Source organism: Sorex araneus, chromosome 5 (genome assembly GCF_027595985.1).
Source record: "Sorex araneus isolate mSorAra2 chromosome 5, mSorAra2.pri, whole genome shotgun sequence".
In the NCBI taxonomy this organism is placed as follows: Eukaryota; Metazoa; Chordata; class Mammalia; order Eulipotyphla; family Soricidae; genus Sorex; species Sorex araneus.
In genome coordinates, this window is record NC_073306.1 from 33,464,927 (window position 1) to 33,489,990 (window position 25,064).

At 57.0% G+C, this 25,064-nt stretch overlaps 1 protein-coding gene across 14 annotated transcripts in view; it reads right to left on the reverse strand.

The window, feature by feature from the left end:
* Positions 1 to 15,323: 15,323 nt before the first annotated feature.
* The window catches only part of PTPRF (protein tyrosine phosphatase receptor type F), a 72,122-nt gene continuing 62,381 nt past the window's right edge, over positions 15,324 to 25,064 (reverse strand). For 9 of the 14 annotated variants that reach the window (XM_055137901.1, XM_055137902.1, XM_055137899.1 and 6 more), the window contains 13 exons: positions 23,439 to 23,471; positions 22,877 to 22,974; positions 20,289 to 20,412; positions 20,029 to 20,204; positions 19,219 to 19,338; positions 18,909 to 19,063; positions 18,550 to 18,835; positions 18,274 to 18,452; positions 18,048 to 18,174; positions 17,588 to 17,713; positions 17,143 to 17,297; positions 16,931 to 17,066; positions 15,324 to 16,700 (listed from right to left, as the gene is read on the reverse strand). In XM_055137901.1, the coding sequence (XP_054993876.1) occupies positions 16,632 to 16,700; positions 16,931 to 17,066; positions 17,143 to 17,297; positions 17,588 to 17,713; positions 18,048 to 18,174; positions 18,274 to 18,452; positions 18,550 to 18,835; positions 18,909 to 19,063; positions 19,219 to 19,338; positions 20,029 to 20,204; positions 20,289 to 20,412; positions 22,877 to 22,974; positions 23,439 to 23,471 (1,784 nt within the window). In that variant the 3' untranslated portion in view covers positions 15,324 to 16,631. The remainder of the gene's footprint in view (positions 16,701 to 16,930; positions 17,067 to 17,142; positions 17,298 to 17,587; positions 17,714 to 18,047; positions 18,175 to 18,273; positions 18,453 to 18,549; positions 18,836 to 18,908; positions 19,064 to 19,218; positions 19,339 to 20,028; positions 20,205 to 20,288; positions 20,413 to 22,876; positions 22,975 to 23,438; positions 23,472 to 25,064) is intronic. The other 5 variants (XM_055137906.1, XM_055137905.1, XM_055137904.1 and 2 more) reach the window with 1 other exon arrangement.

Genomic DNA, 25,064 nt, shown 5'->3' on the forward strand with positions numbered 1-25,064 from the left:
TGTGAACATGTGGAGAGGGACCTTGGGCATGGCTATGGCTGGGTTCTGGAGGTCTTTGGCTGCCAGGGCTCTGCTCAGGCAGGGGAAGGAAACAACCTCCTTTGCTCCTAGGGGCCCCGGTGAAGACAGCCAGGCACAGGGGCAAGAGACTCTGGTGGTGTCTCTTGCCCAAAACAAAACAAAAAAACCAAGTTGGGGCTGAAGTCATAGCACAGTGGGTAGGGCGTTTGCCTTGCACGCAGCCAACCCAGGTTCAATTCTCAGCATTCCATATGGTCCCCTGAGCACCACCAGGGGTAATTCCTGAGTACAGAGTCAGAAATAACCCTGTGCATCGTCAGGTGTGACCCAGAAAGAAAAAAAAAAAGCCAAGTTATTCTGTCTTTCCCCATAGAATTCCATACATATAAATCCTTTTCCCCATTTCTTTTAGTTTTAAACTTCTCCTATATCTTAAATTCTAGTTGCGATACAAATTTATATTAGAAATTTAGATCCAGACTGAAAAACTGCCTGGCCCTGGAAAACCGCACATTATCATGGGCTGTTCTACCATAGTATAGGGGTTTAAATTCCTGTCTTGCATGCAGCCAAACCTGGTTCAACCCTCAGCAACACTTTGTGATCCCCTGAGCACCACCAAGAATGTTTCCTGAGCACAGAGCCAAGAGTAAGCCCTCAACACAGCCTGATGTGACTCAAAAACAAAAGCAAGAATTATGAGCCTTGGGGCTGGATCGATAGAACAACAGAAAGGACACTTGTTTTGCACATAGCCCACCTGGGTTCGATTCCCATCATCTCATATGCTCCTCCCTGCACCTCCAGGAATAATTCCTGAGCACTGCTGGGTATGGCCCCAAAACAAAAAAATTATGGGCTATAGAGATAGTACATAAGGTAAGTCTCTTGCCTTGTATTCAGCTGGCCCGGGTTCAATCCCGGGCACCACATAGAGTCCCCTGAGTCCTGCCAAGAGTGGTCCCTAAGCACGGAGCCAGGAGTAAGCCCTGAGCACTGCTGAGTATATCCCCAAAGACAAACAAAAAAAATTTGTTTTAGGGGGTCAGAGAGAAAGAAACGGGGTTAAGGCACTTGTCTTGCTCGACCCTGATTTGATCTCCAGCACTGCCTATGATCCCCTGTGCACTGCGTGGGGTCACTTCCGGGTGCAGATCTAGGAATGTACCCGTGCACCTCTGGGTCCAGTTGCTCCTCCAAAGCCCCATTTCCAACATCTGTCACAACCGCATCTCATCTTTTTACTACCAAGTGAGTTTTTTGTTTTGTTTTCTTTTTGGGTCCCACCTAACGGGGCTCAAAGTTCACTCTTGGCTCTGTGCTCTGGGTTCACTCCTGGTGTGGCTCAAGGAACCATATGGGATGCCAGGGACAGAACCTGGGTCAGCCACATGCAAGGCAAGGACCTGGCCTGCTGCACTATTCCTCTGCCGCCCCGTCCCTCCTCCCCCCCACTCGAGTGGGTTACTTTATGCAAAAGGAAGATTTTTTAAATCTTCTCAATTTGACAATTCCGTTTCAAAGGGGAAAAAAAAAAAGGCTTTCACGTCTATCTAAAGCTTCTGTTTTGAGTTGATTAAAGAGAACCCAACACTACTATCCTTGATCCTAAATATAACAGATAACAAGTCCGAATAGAGCCATTTTGGCTCATTTTCAACAAGTCAAATTCAGAATACTCTCACAGATGAGCAGCTTCTGAAATTACACTTACAAATGAGAAATCTTTTTTTTTTTTTTTGGTTTTGTTTTTTGTTTGTTTGTTTTTTCCCTGTAGGGGAAGGGAAAGCGGAAGGAAGAAGCATATGGAGAAGAGGCTCAGGGTGGTGAGTGGGGACTGAAGCTGTGAGCACAGCACACGGTTCTGGTCACTTTTTCACAACATTGCGGCAACTTTCTTTCATCCCTTACTGTGCTTTTAAGTCAAGACACTGCCATGCTGGTGAGACAGTCCAGGGTATAGGGCACTTGCCTTGTAGCGGCTGGCCCAAATTCAATCCCTGGCATCCTGAGGGGTCTCCTGAACCCCACCAGGAGTTATTTCTGAGCACAGAACCGAGAGTAAGCCCTGAGCACATAGTGCTTAAGCATAGAAATCAAATCAAATCTGATAAAACGTTCATTTTCAGGTTTCATGCATGCATGCACGTGGGGGTGTTCTTGGCCGTAGGCACGGTGGGACTAGAGAGCTACTCCTGTCCCTGAGCTCAGGAGGGACCCTAGCGGCCCCTAGGGGACCATATGTGGTGCCAGAGATCAAATCAGGTTCGTTGTCTGCAATGCGGGTGCCCCATAGGATAGTATCTCTTAACTCCAAATATGTATTTCTTGTCAAAAACTCTCACCAATACATCTGAAAATTTTGATGGACTAATACGAACTCATTGAACTCTTCTGTTATGCTCTTATTTTGCCCTCTAAGTTTCCTTCATAAAGATTCGGTGAAACCACAAGGTATTCTCATTATTACAATGTACTTTTTTTTGAGCCGGGGAGGGAGATGGGGATAGAAGTCTTGAGTCACACCTGAAGGTCCTCCGGGGCGATTCCTGGCTCTGTGCTCAGATATGCCCCCTGGTGGTGCTCCACAAACCATATTTCAAACACTTGATTGCAAAGTCGGCTACCTGACTTTTTAATTTTTTGCTTTTTGGGTCACACCTACCGATGCACAGGAGTTACTCCTGGCTCTGCACTCAGGAATTACTCCTGGCAGTGCTCGGGGGAAACATATGAGATGTTGGGAATCGAACCCGGCTCGGCCGCATGCCAGGCAAACGCCCTACCCACTGTGCTATCGAGCCAGCCCCCGTCTACCTGATTTTCACTGTCAACTTTACCCATGGCAGCACTCATCATCCTGGGGAAACAAACTTTTGTGCCTTGGATAGAAAATCTTGAGTGCGTAATCGGGGGGCGGGGGCCGAGCCAAGGCCCCGACTTTGGGGTCAGCAGACATGGTGACTTTGCCCTCTCCCTACGAAGCTAAACAATGACCTAGGTTTTGTTTTTCATTTTGCCACTCCCAGTGGTGCTCAGGGGCTACACCTGGTGGTGCTTGGGGGACCCTAAATGGGGCTGGAACTTGAGTCAAGAATGTAAGGACAGCCGCAGGCTAGATAAAATGTTGAGGTTTTGAAGATGACATTATTCCCCTCCCATAGAGCTGAACAAACAGGATGCAAAGAGGTTAAGGAACTTCAAAGCGCCCTGTACCCAGGGATATCTGCGGATGAAAAGAGAGAGTCCGCTGGGGAGACAGCCCAAAGGGCAGAGCTCATGCCCTGCATCCAGGATGCCCTGGTTTGATTCTGGTACAGCTAGTCCCTACCCGCTTCGGTCCCAGCACCAAGCTGGCAGTAGCCCCTGAGCATCTATGGGTGTGACCTAAAGACAGAGAAACTGTGAAAAGAGGAACTGAATGGTTAAGCGAACAGGAAGGACGTGTGTAAGCCTGTGACGGATGGCCTTCACCTGTGGCCATCCATATCCTGACCGCTGCCTGTGGGACGAGCTGCAGAGCACAATCAATCTCTTTCTCCGATGCTCTGCAAAGCTCTGGCTAAAGGGCCTGACACGAGCTGCTCAGAAAAGCAGCCCAGGCTCAGCTGGTTCTCCAGCATCTGTGACCCCATCAGCCCACGTAACTGAAAGAGAACTCAGCCCTGGCCAGCCGTGCAGACAAGGCCGGTTGGAGAGGACAGAGCCTTTTTTTTTCCCGCTTTTTGGGTCACACCTGGCGATGCACAGGGGTTACTCCTGGCTCTGCACTCAGGAATTACCCCTGGCCGTGCTCAGGGGACCATATGGGATGCTGGGATTTGAACCCGGGTCGGCCGCGTGCAAGGCAAACGCCCTACCTGCTGTGCTATCTCTCCAGCCCCGGACAGAGCCTTTTTGCCTAGGAGACATTAAACTTGAAATGCAAAAATACCTAGAGGGGCCAGGGAGACAGTACAGCGGGGGGTTCAATCACCGGCATCCCATATGGTCCCCCACCCTCACCCCCAACACCACCAAGAGTGACTTTTCTGTTTTATAATTGAATTGAATAACCGTGAGATAGGCCATTACAAAGCGGTTCACAATTGGGTTTCGTCATACAGTGTTCCAACACCCATCCCTCCACCAGTGTACATTTCCCAGCACCAGTGGCCCCAGGTTCCCTCCCACCCCCATCCAATTCTCCCCCCACCCCCGTCTCTCTCTCTCCCTCACTAGGAGTAATTCTTAAAAACAGAGCCAGGAGTGGGGCTGGAGAGATAGCACAGCGGGTAGGGCGTTTGCCTTGCACGCGGCCGACCCGGGTTCAAATCCCAGTATCCCATATGGTCCCCTGAGCACAGCCAGGGGTAATTCCTGATTGCAGAGCCAGGAGTAACCCCTGTGCGTTGCCAGGTGTGACCCAAAAAGAAAAAAAAAAAAGAAAAAAAAAAAAACAGAGCCAGGAGTAACCCCTGAGTATACCCTCCAAAAAATAGAGTATAAAAGATACCCAAAGGCAGAGACATAGCCACAAGCCACCCAGTTCCTCAGTTTAACCAAGCCTTCATTCTCCTTCTGACTGACTTCTCTGCTGTGTTACAGGCACGAGAGCCCTGGTTAACGGCCACTGAAGGGTCAGCTCTTCATCCTTTGCTCCCGCCAACTGGTTTTCACTTTTGTTTTGGGGCCACCCATGGCAATGCTCAGGGATCGCTCCTGGCTTTGCACTCAGTAATTCCTTCTGGTAGTGCTTGGGGACTAAATGGGACGCCAGGGACTGAACCAGGTCAGCATGGGCAAGGCAAAAAGCCCTCCCCGTTGTTTTTTGTTTGTTTCTGAGCCACGTCTGGCGGCGCTCTGAGATCACTCCTGGCTCTGTGCTCAAGGGTCGGTCGTGGTGGGGTAAGGGAACCATCTGGGGGTCAAGCCAGGGACCTGCTGCGTGCAAGGCAAGTGCCCAGTGTCCTGGGGCTGGGAGGTGTGCGAGGCTAAAGGCTGGGTGGTACTCAAGTATAGACAACTTGCCTTGGGTGTGAGACTCTGGGTTCGGCTGGGGGTGGGCGGAGTCTGCTGTTCTTTGGGCCACATCCAGCAGTACTGGGATCCGGGGTAGCCCCCCCCCCACCACCCCGGGGTAACTCAGGGGACCATCCTGTGGCAGGGATTGATTTCAGGCCTCCTGCCTGCAAAGCATGCTCTCAGCCCAGTTGAGTTATTTCTCTGGCTCGGGGCCCTGGGGTCGATCCCCAACAGTGCAAGAATAAACAAAAGCCAAGTGAGCAATATCCTTCATCTTCAAGATGAGCACAGTCCAGTGGCGACAGATGAATCAAAGCTTGACTCCAGTGTCCATTCGCTCCTCATTTATGCAGTGCAGCCTGGACCACACTGAGAGATGGTGTTTTCTGAGTTAAGTGTGTGGGGGCTAAGGAGCGGCCATGTGTGTGTGTGGCCTTGATCATCAAACAGCAGCTAGAGCTGAGGCTGTGTGGTGGGGGCTCGGGGAAGGGCTGACATGGGACTCTGAGGAGGTTTCCTTGGATGGGCTGTGCCAGGAGAACCTTTGCTGGGTGACTGGTGTTTTCTCTCTCTCCTTTGCTTTGTTTTTCTTTTTTTCTCTTCTTTTCTTTCTTTTCTTTTCTTTTTTTTTTTTTCGCTTTTTGGGTCACACCCAGCAATGCTCAGGGGTTACTCCTGGCTGTACTCAGGAATTACTCCTGGCGGTGCTTGGGGGACCATATGGGATGCTGGGGATCAAATCCAGGTTGGCCACGTGCAAGGCAAACGCCCTACCCGCTGTGCTATCGCTCCGGCCCCCTCTTTTTCTTGTGTGTGTGTGTGTGTGTGTGTGTGTGTGTGTGTTGTTCTTTTCAACCACACCTAGCTGTGTTCAGATCCTGGCTCTACACTCAGGGATCACGCTTGTTGAGACTCGGTGCCAGGGATTGAATCCAGGCGGGTCACATGCAAGGCAAAAGTCCTGTTCACTGTTCCCGCTGTACTATCACCCCAGCTTCTTGTTTCCTATCACTGAAACATTCTTGAAAGAAAAGTATATGTTAGGGGGAGAAAAACTATAAAATATATTTATGGTAGGGAAAAGCCTATCCCAGAAAATCAGTAACATTTCAGGGTTTAACCTTACCAGAGTTTCTCCAATTTTGTTCTATTTTACTTTGGAGGCCACACCTGCTGATGCTCAGGGCTTACTCCTGGCTCTGTGCTCCAGGGGCCGTTCCTGGCAGGGCTCAGAAGACAGATGCAGAACCTGGGCTGAGTGCAAGGCAAGTGCCTCACTCTGTACAACTCTGTTAATATAGCTTTTGCCAATTTGTTAGCCAAACAATAGCATTGTTTCAATTTGCATTAGTTTTCATTAATAGTGAGGCTGAGCATCTTCTATATTTTTATTGGAATTTGTATATCTTATTTTGTAATTAGGGACTGGAGCAATAGCACAGCGGGTAGGGCCTTTGCCTTGCACATGGCTGACCCAGGTTTGATTCGTCCGTCCCTCTCGGGGAGCCCGGCAAGCTACCGAGAGTATCCTGCCCGCATGACAGAGCCTGGCAAGCTCCCCGTGGCATATTCGATATACCAAAAACAGTAACAAGTCTCACAATGGAGACATGACTGGTGCCCGCTCGAGCAAATCCATGAACAACGGGATGACAATGCTACAGTGCTACAGTTTTGTAATTGCCTATGTGTATTCACGCCCATTTTCTACTAGTGTGTTTATTTTGGTTCTCCCTGATTTGGAAGAAGCTTTATCTATTAAGAGATTTCATCCTTTTGTTGTTACAATTGTTTGGTTTTGTTCAGAAATCTGGCCAGGTATTGGCCAGAGTGATTAATACAAGGATTCCTTGCCTTGCACATGGTCAACCCAGGTTGATCCCGAGCACCCCATATAGTATCCCAAGTCCTGTTAGGAGTGATCCTGAGTGTAGAGCCAGGAGTAAGTCCTGAGCACTGCTGGGTGTGGCCCCCTCAAAAAAAAAAAGAAAGAAGAGAAGGAAGGAAGGAAGGAAGGAAGGAAGGAAGGAAGGAAGGAAGGAAGGAAGGAAGGAAGGAAGGAAGGAAGGAAGGAAGGAAGGGTGGGTTGGTACTGGGCCAGGGAGAAGGTCAAAGTACTAGAGTGTAAGCTTTGCACGTGAGGTCTTGGGTTTGACCCCTGGCAACCCACAGTCTCCCGAGCACGGCGGCACTGCGGCACTGGATGGATGTAGGCCTCCCGACCACAGGAAAGAAGCCACAAGTGCTCAGATAACGCAGGGGTGAAGGGGGTCAGGAGAGGCCTGGAGCGCGAGGAGCGAGGGCAGCAGGCGACAGCTCTGGGGTGCCAGGTGGCTCTGGCTGGGGTGGGGGCGCCGGCAGACAGTCTGTGCCTCCTCCTTTTGGCAGGCTTGCTTGCTTCGGGTTCCCAATTTAGGCTTCTCTTCTGACTGCCACCATGTCTTTCTTCCTTTCATGTTAACACATATTTTTTCGCTCTGATACGTTATGTCAGTTTTAAAGAGGTACGATAAAAATCTGCAACCAAAACTGAGGGAGGGAGCTTTCCCCTAAAAAAGCCCTAACGTCTGCTTGGAAGACAAACAGGAGATAGAGACTAATTAATTTTGAAGAAAATAAAATGATAATGAGGGGGGAACTAGGCTGATTAGAGCATAAAGCCACACATGTTAAATGAGTAATTCTGGCTTAGTTTAGACTGACAGATGAATGAAACAGGTTCCAGGGTCCAGATGGAGATTTCTGGACTTGTAGTGTAGATTCCGGACTTCCCATGTGCTTAAAATAGAGACATTACAAATCCATGCAGGACAAAGATGATTATTTAATTAATCAGTATGGGGAGAAAAGTTTTTATTTTTTATTTATTTTTGTTTTATACACCTGACCTTGCTCAGGCCTTACTCCAGGCTCTGTATTCATAAGTCACTCTTGCTGTGCTTGGGGACCATGTGGGATGCTGGGGATTGAACCTGGGTTGGGCACGTGTTAAGCAGTGCCCGACCGACTGTAGTATCAATCCAGCCCCCGGGAAAAACGATTTAGGTGCTCATATACCCCTACACCAAGCATAGTTTTTCAAATTAAAATATGTACTTTTGTCTAATTTTTGGGATTTTTTTTTTTTTTGCCACGCCTAAGGGTGTTAGCAGGTTTCTCCAAGCCCGGTGCTCAGGGGTCATTCTTGGTGGTGCTCTGGGGACCAGGTGATGCTGGGAACCATCACTGGGCCTTCCTGCATGCAAAATATGCGCTTTGCCCTTTGCACTCTCTCTCCGGTCTTCAATTTTGAGAAAATTGAAGAGAAGATTGAGGAGCAAAAGGGACTGGAGGGAGTACAGCTGGCAGGGGAATTGTCTTGCGTGTGGCTGACCTAGGTTCGCTCCCCGGTGCCTTAGCAGAACAGACATGATTCCTGAGCACAGAGCCAGGAGTCAGTCCTGAGTACCACCAGATGTTGCCCTCCCTCCCCCCCAAAATTAAAATTGATAAAGAGGGACAGAGAGATAGTCCAGGGGCTAAAGTGCTTGCTTTGTATCACTCTGATTCCAGCTCCATTCGCCGGTGTCAGATGTGGTCTCCCGGGCCTAGCTGGGGTGGGGGTCTCTCCCAGGCACAGAGCCTGAAATAGCTCCTGAGCACCACTGTGTGTGGCCCGACACCCCCAAACGTTATTTGGGGGGAAAGCATCAGAGCAGGCAAGTAACTCCAAAAGGTTGGAGCTCATGTTCGGCATATTGGAGTCGCAGGTTTGATCCCCGACACCACATGGTCCCCTGAGCACTGAGTTGGCAGTAATCCCTGAACACTGTACTGACACAAGTGGCTCAACCTGTCCCTTGACTTTTCCCCTCAAGGAAGAAAAATTTCAAGGTGGGCCAGGAACAATCATTCCAGTCACAGAAGGGCCAGGGGGATGCCTCAAGGGGCGGGACACATGCCTGGCACGAGGGAGATCCTGAGGTTTGATCTGCAGTGAACACTGCGGTGTGTGGCCCTGGTACCCCCAACACCACCAGCTGAGAGGGGCCAGGAGCCTGAGCACTGCAGGGGAGACCCCCCTCCCTGCTCCATCCCCCCCAGTCCAAACCGTCCGGTCATTTGAAAGCTTCAGTTGTTACACAAACTCTCCTTCAATAATTGCTTTGAATAGAACCAGGCACAATAGCTTTAAGAGCTCTTTGGAAAAAAAAAATTTTTTTTGTATAACAAAGTTCATACCAGGCAAAGTTAAAATTGAGAATGAATATAAAAGGAAGATATTTCCAGACATACAAGAATCAGAAAGTTTATCATTCTGAGTGGGGAAAAATAAAATGTTCATGCGGGAACTCCTCCTCCTAAATTCTGCTCTAGACAAAGGTGCTAACAGGCTGCCGGAAGAGAAAGGGTGAAGGGGAAGGAGCCTCACTGGACAGGGAGGCCTGAAAGATTCTATAAATACACAATTAAAACTCTGTTTATTGGTTTTCAATTTTTAGAATGAAAGACTTAATTATGTTAATAGAACAGAAAGTATTATAAACCTTGACAATATGAAATAAAAATGGTCGTTGGGGGAGGGCGGGTGGAGGAAGGAGCTAATTTCCTCATTCCTCATAGAGGGTAATCAATAGATCTTGCCTGAGGTGATAAATCATGAAATAGCGCTTTGAATGCGTTGTCTGAGGCGCTAGGGAGCCCCAGCAGAATCAACAGTCATAAAATATCTAATAAAATCAAAAGGCGTAGGTGGGAAGTCGCCTCAATTGATTAAATCCCACACACTTATCTGATAGTGAGGAGGGGATCCGGGGCACTGACTCACAACTAACTTCCCCAAGACCCCTGGGGAGAAGCTGCAGTTGGGGAGGGGACAAGGTGTTCTGTGTGTCTTTCCAGAAGGTTTGGAGTCAATGACCTGCCTTAGCATGTGGATCCTTCTTGTCTGCCATTAATAAAACAATCCTGGGGCCGGAGAGATGGTGTCTCGGGTAAAAAAACCTTGCGTGTGGCCGGCCAACCCGGCTTTGATCCCTGGCATCCCATAATGTCCCCCGAGCTCTACCAGGAGTGATCCCTGAGCACAGAGCCTGGAGTAAGCCCTGACCATCACCAGGTGTGGCCCAAAACAAAAACACAATTTAAAAATAACCTTCAAAAACGAAAGGTACTGGGGAGATGGTTCAAAGAGCTGAGCAAATGCTCTTCATGAGAGAGGCCCAGGGTCAGCCTGCAGGAATGAGGCCCAAGCACCACCAGGTATAGAGCTCGAACTAATAATAATAATAATAATAATAATAATGATAATAGTAACGATGATATCCATCAATAAGCATGCAGTTTCAAAACTGTACTGACGTGGAAAGAGGGCCATAATGTATTTAAGAAAAATGGAAAATTTGCAAAAAGACATGAATAGTATGAATCTAGTTAGATAAAAATAAGCTTATATACATGATTATGCATTCATAGAAAACGCCCGTGGGATATGGACTGAATTCTATTGACTCCTTCATGGAAGTGCGGGGTGGAGAACGAGGACCTTAATGTCTGACACTTGTAGCCTATTGGCAAGGCTTCTGCTGTATGTACGCATGTAGCACTGTAGCACTGTCGTCCCGTTGTACGCATGTAGTGTATATATGTGTGTGTGTATTCATATACGTGTATTTATAAAATTTCCGTATGGGGCCACAACCGGCAGTGCTCAGGGGTTATTCCTGGCTCTGGACTCAGGGGTCACTCCTGGAGGGGCTCTGGGGACCATTTGGGATGCCGTCAATCAAACCCAGGTCTGCCACAAGCAAAGCAAGCACCCTACACGCTGTACTCTATCTCCAGGCTTCTAAGTGCATATATTTATGGGGGTCAGACCTGGTGGTGCTTGGGGTACTCTGAGGTTCGGGGTATCAATCAGGGCTCTGCGCAAGCTAGGCCACAGGCGAGGCCCTGTTTCTGGGGACACACACGGTGGGGCCGGGACTGTTCTTGCCTCTGTGCTCAGGAGTGACCCCTGGTGGCGCCCCGGGTCTCCTGCGCACTGTTGAGTATTTAGCCGGTAGGTCTGTGTTCAGGGGTGTTCAGGGTAAGCACCTGACTGTACTATCTCTTTGACTCCCCTCTGGTTTTTGTTTGTTTCCATTTCCCCCCCCACACACACCTGGTGGTGCTCAGGGCTTACTCCTGGCTCTGTGCTCAGAAATCACGCTTGCAGGGCTCGGGGAATCACAAGGGCTGCCCGGGCTCCAACCCGGGCTGGCCACAGGCAAAGCAAGTGCCCTCCCCGCTTTACTCTCTCTCCAGCCCCGAAGCGTCTTTCTCTGTGTGCTGCCTCACCTAAGGAGCTGCAGATACCTTACCACACGCCCTTTGTCTCTTCTGCCTCAGCCGCCGGGCACAAGGGTCACCAGGGCAGTGCTCTGCCCGCCAGGAGCGGCTAGCTCGGAGCAAACGCAAACGCTCTCGACCCGTCTGCTGAGCGAGTGGGTTAGAAACAAAGCCCATTTCTCCCCTAGGAAACAGGCACAATACGGCATTGCCAGGCAGAGCGACGTTAAAAAAAAAAAAAAAAAAAAGCATTTCAGGGGCCAGAGTGACAGTCCAGAAGGCAGGGTGCCTGCCTTGCAGGCAGTCGGCCTGGGTTCAACCCCCGGTATCCCATGTGCCCCTGGGAGCCCCGTTAGCGGTGATGCCTGTGTGCAGAGCCAGGAGTAAGCCCTGAGCATCGCTGGGTATGCCCCCCCCCCCAAATAAACAAAACTAAGTATTTCAAATTAGTTGCCTAGCAGGGATATGGCACCTCACTCAAGATGGGTTCTGAGGGGCAGGAAGCAGTTCGACAGGCTGGAGCACGCGCTTTGCTTTCAGGTTCCCACCTCGAGGCTGCCAGGAATGACCAGCGAAGGCCTGGGAGTGGCCCTTGAGCATTACTGCTTGTGAACCAGAGACAAAAACAAAACGAAACAAAGAGGTGGTTCTTGGTTACCAGTTGGGACCTATGCTTTCTTTTCCGTTGTTTCTGTGCTGGGGCTCGAACCCAGGTCTCCAGCTCATGAAGAAGGTACTTTTCCACTGAGCCATATCCCTGGCCTGCAAAGATGGCATCTGGAGGAAGTAGTCCCGCCAAAAGCCACGAGCAGGAGTTGAGTCAGCCAGAGTGGAAGCACGTTTCAGAAACGCTGGTTTAGAGCTGAGGAGGGATGGTAGGCACAGTCTTCACTGCAGATCCCCCTCAGCTGGAAGAGCAAGGGGCCCGGGGTCAGCAAAGAGGAGCGGAGCATGGGGTCCTGTGGGGCCCCATTAGGACGGGGCAGGGAAGTCAGCAGAAAGCACAGCAGTGACTCCTGGCAGGAGAGTCAGCAACAGCAGCAATGGAAACAGCCACACAGGTGTTACAAAGGGGGTGCGCGCTTGTTTGGGGGCCACACCTGGTGATGGCTTACTCCCGACTCTGCACTCAGGAATCACCCCTGGCGGTGCTCAGGGCACCCTATGAGATGCCGGGGACGGAACCCCAGGTGACTGCTGCACGCGCTCTATCCGGTGTACTATTACTCTGGCCTCCAGGGGGCGCTCTTTGGACAGAGCTTGGTGGTGGGCAAAAGTGCCCGAGACTAGATGAGGGGATCAAGAAACTGCCATGAGGCCAGAGAGATGGTTAAGGCTGACCCAAGTTCGATCCCCGGCTCTCCATAAGGTCCCCCAAGCCCCTTCAAGGAATGCTCCCTGAGCACAGAGCCAGGAGTAAGCCCTGAGCATGGCCCAAAACATGGGAGGGAGGGGAAAAAAACCCAAACGATGGTGTATAAGTACCATGAAATACTTCTGTGACAAGGAAACAGGACGTCCTGCAACGTGCTGCTTCGCGGGTGGAACCTGAGGGGTGCAGCGAGTCTACGGGAGGAGGAAGGACACTGGGTGACTGACCCGCAGGAGGCCTGGGTTTGCGCCAGCACCACAGGGTCCCATCTTCCTCCCAACCCCCATAAGAAGCTGGGAGAAGCCCCTGAGCACCACCAGGTGTGGCGCCGAACTTCAAACAAAACCCAAATACCCAGCGATCTCCCTCACGGGGAGTCTAGAGAAACACGGCAGGAAGTACATAAGGCGTAGGGAAACACCCCCATCAGCCCGTAGGGCGGTGTCTGGGGGCGCTGGCACTGGTGGTGGGGGCAGCCCACATGCCTGAAACCTCAACATGAACAGTGCTGCTAACAGTGCTGCTAAGCAAGGCTGAAAGAAGGAAAACGAGAATTGGGGGCGGGGTGGGGAGGAGCAAAGCTGAGAGACATGGAGGCCGGCACCTGCCAGTGGCTTAGAGGGACCCGGGATGGCCTGTACGAGGGTGGGGACCTGGGCACGCTGCCCCTCGCATCAGGCTCCTTCTCTGGAGAGAAGAGGGGCCTCTCTGAGCACCAGGAGCACGTGAGGACCAGCTCAGGCTTCTGCTTCCGCAGTGCCATGCCAACATGGGCACTTACTTGAAAATGGTCTTTTCATTTTCTTTTTTGGGTCCCACCCGGCCATGCTCGGGGGTTACTCCTGGCTCTGCACTCAGGAATTACTCCTGGTGTTGCTGGGGGACCATATGGGATGCTGGAGATCGAACCTGGGTTGGCCCTGTGCAAGGTAAATGCCTTCTCCGCTGTACTATTGCTCTAACTCCGAAACCAGCCTTTTCGGGGCTGGAGTAATAGCACAGCGGGTAGGGCATTTGCCTTGCACGCGGCTGACCCGGGTTCGATCCCCAGCATCCCATATGGTCCCCTGAGCACTGCCAGGAGTAATTCCTGAGTGCATGAGCCAGGAGTAACCCCTGTGCATCGCCAGGTGTGACTCCCTCCCAAAAAAAAACAGCCTTTTCTACACTCAGTGGTGCTTGGGCCACCACAGGGTACTGGGAATTACACCCAGAGTTCCTGCATGCATAGCGTGTGCCCAGCCCTTTGAGCCTTCTACTAGGATTTCTTAAAAATGTTTAGTGCCATCGAGAAGAATGTATTGAGTCAGAGATAGTCCAATAGCTGAGTCTAGCCCTGAAAGTGGGAGGGAGGCCTGGGTTAGGTCCCCAGCACCAGCTGGTGCCCGGAGCAAAGACCCAAGAGTAACCTGTGAGCACAGCTGGGTGTGGCCTAAGAGCAAAAACCAACCACGAATCCTTTGAGAGACAGGCCAACAAGTCCAGCCCAGGTTCTGCAAGGGGGAGGCCTAAGTTTGGTCTCCAGCACCACACGGCCCCCTGAGCACTGTCAGATGCTGCTCAAATATATATATTACATATATGCATATATGTGGGCTGAATCGATAGCACAGCAGTTGGGCGTTCGCCTTTTAGGCAGCCGACCCATGTTCCTCCGCCCATCTCGGAGAGCCCAGCAAGCTACCGAGAGTATGGAGCCCGCACGGCAGAGCCTGGCGAGCTACCTGTGCGTATTGGATAGGCCAAAAACAGTAACAATAAGTCTCTCAATGAGAGACGTTACTGGTGCCCGCCTGAACAAATCGATAAGCAACGGGATGATAGAGATACATATATATATGTACATATATACATACACATATATATACATGGGGCGTTAGTGATAATACAGCGGGTAGAACATTTGCCTTGCATACAGCTGACCTGGGTTCGATTCCCAGCATCTCATATGCTCCCCCCGCACTGCCAGGGGTAATTTCTGAGCAACGCAGGTGTGATCCAAAAAGCCAGAAACAAACAAACCCCCACAAAAACAAAACAAAAAAACACAACCCAAAAAAGGTGGTGTTGGTGGGGGTGCTGGAGATAGTCCAGGAATTTAGACTCTTACATGCCTACGGTGGACCCAGTTTGATCCTTGGCAGCACCTATGGTCTCTGGAGTACCACCAGCAGTAAGCCCGGGAGAGCCCAGCAACCTCACCCCTGCCCACAGCAAGTCCCCTTTTCCCTCCACAAAGGTGGAATACATTAACGGAGACAGTTTCCTGAGCAGACACTCACAGGCCGGGCCAGAGAGTGCTCATGAGTGCTCGTGACACCGCAGTGAAGAACCTCCTAAGTGGGCTGGAGCTATTGGGGGTGCGCTCCCGGCAGGGGCGGTGCGGAATGCTCTTCCCACTTACCGGTGGCACAGGACTGGTCTGGGGGCTCAGGCTTCAGGGCTCGAAGACCCCCGCCCCCGCCCCCCCATGTACAAATGGGGAGCCCGCCCTGCCCCAGATCAGCAGGACAGCCTCACCGCCCCCTCAGGAGCAGGAAACCTCCGGGACCCACCCGAGACCGACCCGGCAGAGCCCGGATGCTCTGGCTGCAGAAGAGCAGAGACAGAGGCCTGGTTTGTAAGAAATCTGATTATTCAAATTTATTACCGTCAAGAACGATGCAATGATGCTGTAGTTTTCTTAACAAATAGAAAACAGACTGTGTACAACAGTGGACTCTACAGCACTGGCATCACAAGGTAAAAATGAAAGTTTCATCCAACGTTGCCAACCCTGGATTGTGGATCTTCCGGGGGCCCTGGCTCCCCACATCCCTCCCGCCCTGCCCCCTCCCCAGTGTGGCCTGGAGCAAGACACCGTGGCCCTGGCCCCGCCCAGCCGGTACCCGGACTGCGGCCAGGCCGGTGTGCTGGAGGCGTGGATGGAGCTCGCTTTGGGGGGGCTTTGAGAACAGCTGCAAACGGGGGAGGGAAACAATCTGGCCCCGCGCTGAGGTCAGACGTGTGCTCCCAGGCCCACTGGCCTGGACCTGACGGGCACGCCACGCGCACCCCTGCTTGGCCCTGAGTGTGTGGGCAGGGCCCACACCTGGCCACGGCACGCCGTGGCCACGCCGGGGGAGGCCCGGCACAGGAGCCGTCTCCCCCCTCACGAGCGGGAAGCCGGGGCCCGGGATGACTTTTTTTTTCTTTTTCTTTTTGACGTTTTTTTGTTTAGTTTTGTTTTTGCGTGTGTGTCTTAACCTTTGCAAACACAATGGTGATGAGGAATGCCTTGCCAGGCTCCCCAGACCCGGCCGTGGTTCTGGGCTGTGAACGCGGCTCGCCCGCCCGCCTGCCGGGGCGACAGACACGGGGGAGGAGTGTGTCCCGGTGCCTCCCCGCCCACCACTGTCTGCGGGGGCCTAAAAAAAGGCTGGGAAGGGAAAACAAAACAAGACTGGGAGGGGAGCAACGTGGTTCCCTGCGTGTGGCTGAAACGGGATCTGAGGACCTGCCGGCCCGGCTCCGCCCTCCGCCAGCAGTCATACAAAAAAGAGGGTCCCAAGGGAACTGGAAAAGACAAACGAAACCCCAACCCCCGCCCCGCCCAGGCCCATTCTGCAGTTAAGAGATTTTGCAAGAGGAAAACTCAGAGGGAAGAGGCTAGAAGCCCTCGGTCTATCCCACCTAACGTATAAAAAAAGGTGTTGCCCCCTCCCCACCCCATGAGAAGAAGCGTGAGAGGCAGGGGCCCGGGGCCTGGCGCCCGCCCGGGCGGGTTGGTGCTCGGTGTTCCTGAAACATGGGTGTGAGCCCAGCGGGCTGTGCTCTGCCGGCCGGCCGCAGCGTCCGTGCAGGAGGGCTGGACGATGGTGGTATGGCTCAGAGGAGCGGGGTCCCCTCGGCAGCCCTGCGGGGCCGCGGGGGAGGGGAGCGGTAGTTACGTTGCATAGTGGTCGAAGCTGCCGAGGTACTCCAGGGCCGCGCGGTAGCACAGCTGGTACTGGTCCTGGGGGGGCGGGGGGAGGGAGGAAGGAGGGGGAGGGAGGGGGTGGTCAGCGCGGGCAGCGCCAGGGACATCCCACCCCCCCACCCCCCCAGCCCCTGCCCGGGGCATGCACGGCACGGGGTGGGTCCTGCTGGCCCCTGGAGGCCAAGGCTCTGGGGAGGAGGGCGGGAGGAGGGCGTGGGGAGTGCGGACACCGACCCCAGGGAGCGCCCCCTGCCGCCCACCCGTACCTCCGTCTGCACCATGGCCGGGCGCTGCGTGCGCAGGGTCTTCACCGTCTGGAACATGTCCACCACGCCCTCGTAGCGCATGCGCTCCAGCACGATGCTCAGCGTGACGAACACCCCCGTGCGGCCCACGCCAGCACTGCGCAGGGACGGAGCGGGTCAGGGCACGCCGGCCGCCCGGCCCACCGCCCGGGCCCTCGCCCCGCCCGGCCCACCTGCAGTGCACCGTGATGGGCCCGTCCTGCCCGAACTGCTCCTTGGTCTTGTGCACCTGCCCGATGAAGTCGATGAAGCCCTCGCCTGTCTTGGGGACGCCCTGCTCCGGCCAGTCCGTGAACTGGAACTGCCGGATTGTCCGCGACTGCCCGTCCTAGCCGGGGAGGGTGGGAGGGGCAGGGTCAGGGCCTGTGCCCCCTAGGCTGACGGAAGTCCCTGCGAGGCTGTTACACTGGGGCCCCCAACCGTGGAGGCGAGCTTGGCAAGCCTCACCCCAGACCCGGACCACCCTCCCGTAAGTGGTGCCAGGGATCGATCCTGGGTCAGCCACGGGCAGGGTGTGTGCTATGCCCCCACCCAGCCTAGCTCTCCCTGCCCCACCCCTGCACAGGCCGAGCAGCAAATACGCTCTTGCAAACCCTGGGCTCCTCTGCACACACTCACCCGGGCGTCCGTGACCTTGAACTCCCGCAGGATGTACTGGGGCATGTTGTACTCAGCCATCGGGTCAACGACAAAGTACTGGTAGCGAGCAGAGCGCTCTGCTGGCCAGTACTGGTGGCACTTCTCCTGTGGACAGAGGGCCCAGCCCCTGGGTCAGGCAGGGGGTATGTGGGGAGGGAGTCCCAGGTCTCAGTGCTGGGGTTGGGGGCCGCAGGAGACGAGCTGGGGGCCAAGGGCTTGCTGCCAGGAGGCTGGACAGATGGCCGGTGTGGCCAGGAGGGAGGGAAAGCGGAGGGCAGGTGTGCAGGGGGAGAGGGAGGAGAGTGGGCAGGGGGCTGGGTGTGCAGGGGAGAGCAGGGCGGGCGGGGGCTGGGTGAGCAGGGGAGAGCAGGAAGGGCAGGGGAGAGCAGAATGGGCAGGGGGAGAGCAGGCGGGTGGATAGGGGCCCGTGGCGGCTCACCCTGCCCATCTCGCGGAGCCGGGTCAGCATGACGATGATGGTGGAATTGTGCTCCCACAACATGCGCCAGAAGTCCTCGGTGCTCTCGGCCAGAGGCCCCTGAGTGGCTATGTAGGCCTTCTGCTGTCTGGGGTGGACAGGAGATGGGACATGCCGGAGGCGATCCTGCTCCCGGCGGCCCCCAGGGGGCGCCGCTCCGACCACCCTCCCCCGGCCGTGTGCTGACCTGTAGCCGTCCAGGAAGCTGGCGTTGATGTAGTCGGAGCCCTCCACGCCGCGGATGGGCTGCAGGCACACGCGGGTCAGCTCGTAGGGCATGATGTTCACCAGGCGGTTCTTGAACTTGTTACAGGGCAGGTTGGCGCTGATGAAGCGGGAGGTGTGGGCCTTGGAGCTGGCCAGCAGCTGGCGAGAGGGAGGGGCCGGTCAGGCTGGCGGCCGGGCGGGGAGGGGGGGCGAGGGGACGCCCAGACCCGGTCCAGGCAGGCTGTCCCGGCCCCACCTTGAACTCGAGCTCCATGGCGGTCACGCTCTCCCCGGGAGGCACTTGGCCCAGCTTCTGGATGTGGGCGTAGAGGCTGCGGGCGGGCACCTCCGTGTGCCCGCACGTGGCCGCCTCCAGCAGGGCCTCGTGGATGAACACGTACTGGTCCTCGGTCTGCACCATGTAGTTGCGCTGGGACCGCATGCACGTCACGTGGCCGTAGATGTCCACCGTCTTCTCGTGCTTCATCCGCTCCAGCATGGCCTCGATGACGATGAAGCAGCCCGTGCGGCCCACGCCAGCGCTGCAGGACACGTGCTCAGCCCCGGGGCCACGCCTGCCGGACCCCGCCCTCCCGGGGCTCTGAGGAGCCTCACCTGCAGTGCACCACCATGGGCCCCGCGTCCAGCGGGTTGCAGGCCTTGACCCGCCGCAGGAAGGCCAGGATGGGGGTCGGGTACTCGGGAACCCCGTGGTCCGGCCAGGCCATGAACTGGAACTGCCGGAGCTCCCGCTTCTCACTGGAGCCGCTCTAGGGAGCAAAGGCGGCGGGTGGGCAGGGCTCAGGAGCCTGACACCTCCCGCCCAGCCCGCCCAGCCCACCCAGCCCCCTGTGGGCGAGTCCCGAGGCCCGGCCCCCCACACCCTCTCAGGTGGCTCGGCAGGGACGGGCACCGGCAGCTGTACCTTGTGGAGCGCGAAGGTGCGCACTGTGTACGTGGCCAGCTCCACTGTGTCCAGCAGCGTCACCTGGATGAGGCCATAGGTCTCCGTGCCTCTGGCCGGCCAGTACTGGTCGCATTTCACCTGCACAGGGGTAGGCAGGGCAGGGATGAAGGATGTCTGGAGGTGTCCAAAGGCTGGGCTGGACAGGCCCGAGGGCACAGCTGCCCAAAGGTTCCGGATATGATTCCAAAGCCCAGAACCAGCTGTTGAACTCCCAGCCGGCGGACCCCGCCCCCAGCCATCAGACCCCGCCCCTCCCGGCGGGCCCGCCCCCAGCAGTTAAACCCCACCCCCAGTCCTCAGACCCCGCCCCGGGCCCCGCCCCTAGCCGTTGGGCCCGCCCCCAGCTCCTGGCTCCTCTGGCACCCTCTCAGACTTTCCAGCAAGGCACGCCCCTGCCCTAAGGAAGGCACAAGGCCCTGACTGAAAATTACTTATTCATGACCAGGCAGCACCCGGCACATTTTCCGCCAAATTTACCCATAGCGTTTATGCGCCATCTCCAAGCTCTGTAAATTTCCCGTTCCGGCCCTTGCTCTGCGGTGCAGAAGCGGGTAACGGCAGCTCTTGCTGCTAATTAACTTAGGAGCTGTGCTCACGCCCCAGGAGCGCTCCGGCATCTGGGGAGCGTGTGAACACCCCGGAACACATTAACATTCGGTGTAAAGGACGCATCTGGGCCCACAGAGCAACATCCCCAGTCTCGGGGGATGGGCGCCCCCGAGCGCAGCACCGCTCAGCACGTCCTCCGGGGAGCCCCTCCCCGCCTACCCGGGACTTCTCCTCCAGCCGTGTCATCATGACGATGGTGGCCGTGCGCTGTCCCCACACCATCCTCCAGAAGTCGCCCATGGTCTCGGGCAGCGGGCCCTGCGTGGCGATGTAGGCGTTCTGCTTGCGGTAGCCGTCGATGTAGTTGGCGTTGATGTAGTCGCTCCCCGGGACACCTGTGGGCAGGAGGGGCGGGGCCGCTGTTATCCCCCGCCTGGCCGTGTCTGCGGGGGCAGCGTCGGCCGGCCGCCGAGGCTCACCGTCGATGGAGGCCAGGATGACGCGGGAGTGGTCGTAGGCAATGACGTTAGCGTAGCGGTTCTTGGGCTTGTTCACCTCCAGGTTTGAGTTCTCCCAGGTGAACTGCTGCCCGGGGTCGATGGACTGCAGGGGAGGGAGGGGGGGGCGGAGAGGGCTGAGCCCTGGCTCCCCGGAACACGGGGCTCGGCGGCCCCGGCACCTCTAGAGAGCACAGGCCAGGCCCTGCCCACCGTGGGGGCAGAGCAGAGACCCTCCCCTCATGCCCTGCTCCCAACGGCAGAATGAGCAGAGCCAGAAGGGAGGCCATCACTGGGGCCAGCAGCTGCCCAGCCCCAGGACATCCACACCCCCTGCTGCTCCCCCCCCCCCCCCCCCCGGCTGTCCCTTCTCTGCCACCTCCCCCACAGCCGGATGCAGTGCTCGGGGCCGTTCCCGGGGCCCCTCACGCCACATCTCTCCTGGGAGGACGCAGGAGCTGAAGCCCACACACCGAGGAGCAGCCCCCACGGCCCAACGTCATCCTGTCTTGTTTCGGGGCCACCCCGGCGAGGCTCAGGGCTTCCTCCCGGCTCTGCTCTCAGGGAGGATCACTCCCGGCGGTGCCGGGGATCGAACCTGAACCACCGCAAGCCACATGCAAGACGAGTGCCCTGCCTGCTGCACTACAGCTCCAGCTCCGAGTCTTCCTGAGCTCCCGTCCGGAGCAGCCGTGACGTCCCCCCACCAGGCCCCCGAGAACCTGCCACGCTGAGTTCCCCGGCTTCCCGCCACCCCCTGCTCCGCTGAGGGCTCCGTGCGGGGAAAGGCACTGCTGTCCCTTCCTCCCCGGCCCAGCCAGAGCCCCAGGTGCTCAAAGCCTGCCGGAGGGCTGTCTGGTCAGTCACCATGCCCTGGGGTCACGTGTCCCCCTCATCTCTGGCCTCCCCCAGCCCAGCTTGGCCTTGGCGGCTCCCCGCCTCTCTGTCTTCGTCCACTCGGCTCCACTGTCCGGCAGCCTGACAGTCCCTAGGAAACGCAGACCTGCTGGGCAGTGTCCTGCTCAGGCGCCCGCGTGGTGCTCATGGCCTCGCTGGTGACTCTTCGAGCCGCCGAGCGTTTGAGGAAGTCCCTGGGTGTCTGGGGCGGCTCTGAGCACTGTGTGTGGAGCCCCTCACGGAACCCGCCCATGAACTCTGCACAAGCACACAGCCCCTCGGGACCGTGACCCTGACTGCCCGGAGACCCCAGGTTCACCCAGTGCTCGGCCTGCGTGGGGACCAGTCGCTGGCCTGTCCCACTTGGCGGGGGCTGTCTGCAAAGGTTTCCCCTCCCCGGGTACTGCACACTGATGGCCGGGGACGGGACATGGTCACTGCTCGCCCAATGAACGAAGAATGACAGGCCAGCTGACCATGAAGGGTGACTGTGCTCTGGCTGAGGGAGGGCGGGGGCGGTGGGGGCGGCCAGCAGGAGCCTCCTGGGATGGCCTGTGCAGGAGCACTGGACGGGAGGAAAGACGGGGGGAAGGCAGCTGAGAATGCGTGTGGGTGGCGGGGTGTGGCGGGCCTTCTGGTCACTGAGAGGAGGCAGGGACCCGACACTCAGGTGGCCTTTGCAGGGCAGGGCATCAGGGTCACAGCACAGCCTGGGGGACGCCTCAGGGTCACAGCACAGGCCCGGGGGACGCCTCAGGGGCCACAGCACAGGCCTGGGGGACGCCTCAGGGGCCACAGCACAGGCCTGGGGGACGCCTCAGGGGCCACAGCACAGGCCAGGCGAGCACGAGGTCACGAGTTCCATCTCTGCCGCTGCTCACAGGCTGTGTGTGTTCCCAGCAGCTCTGTTGCCTGCCACTCTGCGTGTAATCTCTGGTGCCCAGCCACGTGTGTGAGCATGGCCACCACGCGTGTGGTCCGCAGGGAGCACCGCAACCAGCAGGTGCCACCGCCTGCACCGCCACAAGAGAAGGAAAGGGGCGAGGGAGGGAAAAGGGAAGGAAGGGGAGGGGGGAAGGAGAGGAGGGGAGGGAAGGGGAGGGAGGGGAGGGAGGGGAGGAGAAGGGAGGGGCGGGGAGAGCAGCTCCCGCGGTGTACCTCCTGGTGGGGGTGGCACTGCTTTGCCCTCTACAGACGCGCTTGCCCACCTGCCCGCCAAGCTCAGCGTCCCCTAGGGAACCTGGCCCGAAGCCCCTGGTAGCCGCGACGCTGGGTGTGTGCGGGAGGCGGGCGTGCCGGCCTGTGAGTCACCTGTCACCCAGGCCCCACCTTGCGCCTTCCTGCCGTGCCGCCTCAGCCTTGGCGAGGGGTGTCTCTGCTTAACCTCCTCCAAGCACAGGGCTCCTCCCGCACCCGCAGGGAGCATTCGAGCCAGAGGGGAGGCCGCCAGCCTGCTGTGTGACCTCAGAGCGGAGACTGCCCCTCTCTGGGTCTGACGGGCTAGCGGTGCCCACTGCAGAGGGCGGGGAGGGCTGGCGTGGACGCTGCAGTGCCCAGCTCCCCACGGGCTGCGGCGAGGCCCGCACGTCCAGACCTGGGAGGGGGCCGAGGAGCCCCCCCACCCCCCGGCGGTGCTGGCCCCTCCCACCCGTGCTCCGGGGGCAGGGCCTCACCTCGTACTCCTGGGAGAACTTGAGGCCGTCGTTGGCTTTGAGGCGCTCGATGTTGTCGGCCAGGTCAGTGATGGGGATGGGGGGGTGGTCCCGCATACCTGGCGGGGCGGGAGCACACGGCAGCGTCAGGGCGAGGCCGGGCCGGACGGCGGGCAGCTCCCCCCGCCCCGCCCTCGTGGATGTGCGCACGTGGACACGGTGACCGCGGGACACTTGGTGCTGGTGGCACGAGATGGCGGCACATGCGGCGACAGCAGCAGAGGGGGCGTGTCTGGGGGCACCGGGGCCCTCCCCGCCTCGTGTGCGCGTCTCCAGCCCACCCCGCTGCCCACCGACCCCCCAATGGGCGCCCGTCCCCATGGCCCCCACGTGTAGATGGAGCGGTCATGACGCGCGGCGCATGGCGGTGAGTGGCACGGGAGCACTGGAGAGAGAAGCAGGGATGAGAGGAAGGCCGGGGGTAGGCACGGCGAGAGGAAGCGGTGGGGGGGCTCAGGGGTGACGGATGGGGGGAGAGAGGCCGAGAAACAGACACGGAAGGGGTGGGACTTGGAGAACTAACTTGAGATATTCGGGCAACTGGGGGCACTGGAACCTGCAGAGAGAAAACAGAAGCAGGGGCGAGAAGGGCGAGCCGGCACCTCCGGCCAGCCACAGGGAGGGGAGGGCACCGGCCAGGCCCAGCCCGGCCCCGCTGCTCTGACGACTGAGTCTAGCTCAGGCCTGGGGTCAGAGTGGGGTGTGCGCGCGCGCCTGTGTGGAGGGGTGCGTGTGCGTGTGCACAGGTGCCTGTGTATGTGTGCCCAGTTCCCCTAAACACACAAACACACACGCACACATACAGAGTTTTCATTTGGAGAGGGGCGGGCAGCAGGTCAGAGGGCACTCTCTGTAAAGCTCCAAATGAAAATGAGATCATCAGGGAGGAAAGCGAACAAGAACTAATCAAACCAAAGGCCTACGCTGTGTGGACAAAGCAGCCCTGTTCCTTCTGGTCAGACTCAGCTCACAGCACAGTGCTCTCCTGGCGGGGGGTGGGGGTGGGGGTGTTCCCAGGCCGCACCTCTGGTCACTGGGCACCACAGGCCCTCCTTCTCCCCCACTCCCTGGCAGCTCCTGTCAGCTCTCGAGGCCTCCTGTGCCAGGATCCACGGCCGGCCCCTGGTATGCCCACAGCACCCACTGGCCAGGCTTCCCCATGACCTGGCTCTTGCCAACTCTCAGGGCAGAGAACAGGCTTCGGGTGGGAGCACTATTGGTGAGCCCACATGTCTGGGCTCGGATGCTCAGACGCTCCTCAGGGCCTGGAGCTCGACTTCCTCCACAAGGGACCCCGTGGGTTCCCGGCACCCCGACTCCAAGGCCCCGGGACTCCCAGAGTCGCTGAGCCCTTCTGCTGTGCTTGCCCTTTGTTTCTGTCACACCCAGCCGTGCTCAGGGGTCACTGCTGCCTCTGTGCCCCAGGACTGGGGGAATGCCAGGGATCAAACCCAGGCAGCCCCCACGCTACCTCGGGGGCCCTGCGTAACATTTCTACCCCAGAGAGCGCCTTTCACCCCCTCTGCCCCTCTTAATGCCCACAGGGCGTGGCACCAGCATCCTGGGGCCTTGAAGCCTCCTCGCCTGACCATGCCAGGCTGTGACTGCCTGCTAGCCTGGCACTCACTGTCTCAGGGACATGCGCTCTGGAGCTTGACCGCCTCCCTTGAGGCTGCGAGGCCACGTGCAGGAGCCTCTCAGTGTCATCACGACCCCCGGGGGCGCACCGAGGTCTGTAGCCTCCACCGCCAACACAGGAATGAACTGTGCCTGGCAAGCTTTTCCCGCGAGAGGCCAGAGAGCACGGAATCTGGTGAGGCGGATCCCAGTGTCTTCTGCACTTACTAACACTGCCCTGGTAGCAAGCAAGCAGGCCCGACTTGGCCAGTGGAACTGCATCTGCAAACAGGCGGCGAGCCATAACACGGCCTGAGGCCTTCGTTTGCTCACACCTGGTTCAGATGATTCTAGAGGGGCTCAGCAGGAAAGCGCGTGCCCTGCACGTACAAGCTCTGGGCCACTGCACAGCCAAAATTGAAAAAACAAAAACAAAAACAAAAAGACTCAAACTCCGGTTGGAGAGTCCCGATACCGAGATAAGCGGTTCCTTCTGGGATCCTGCCTGAATCACTTCTGCTTCTTTATTTTT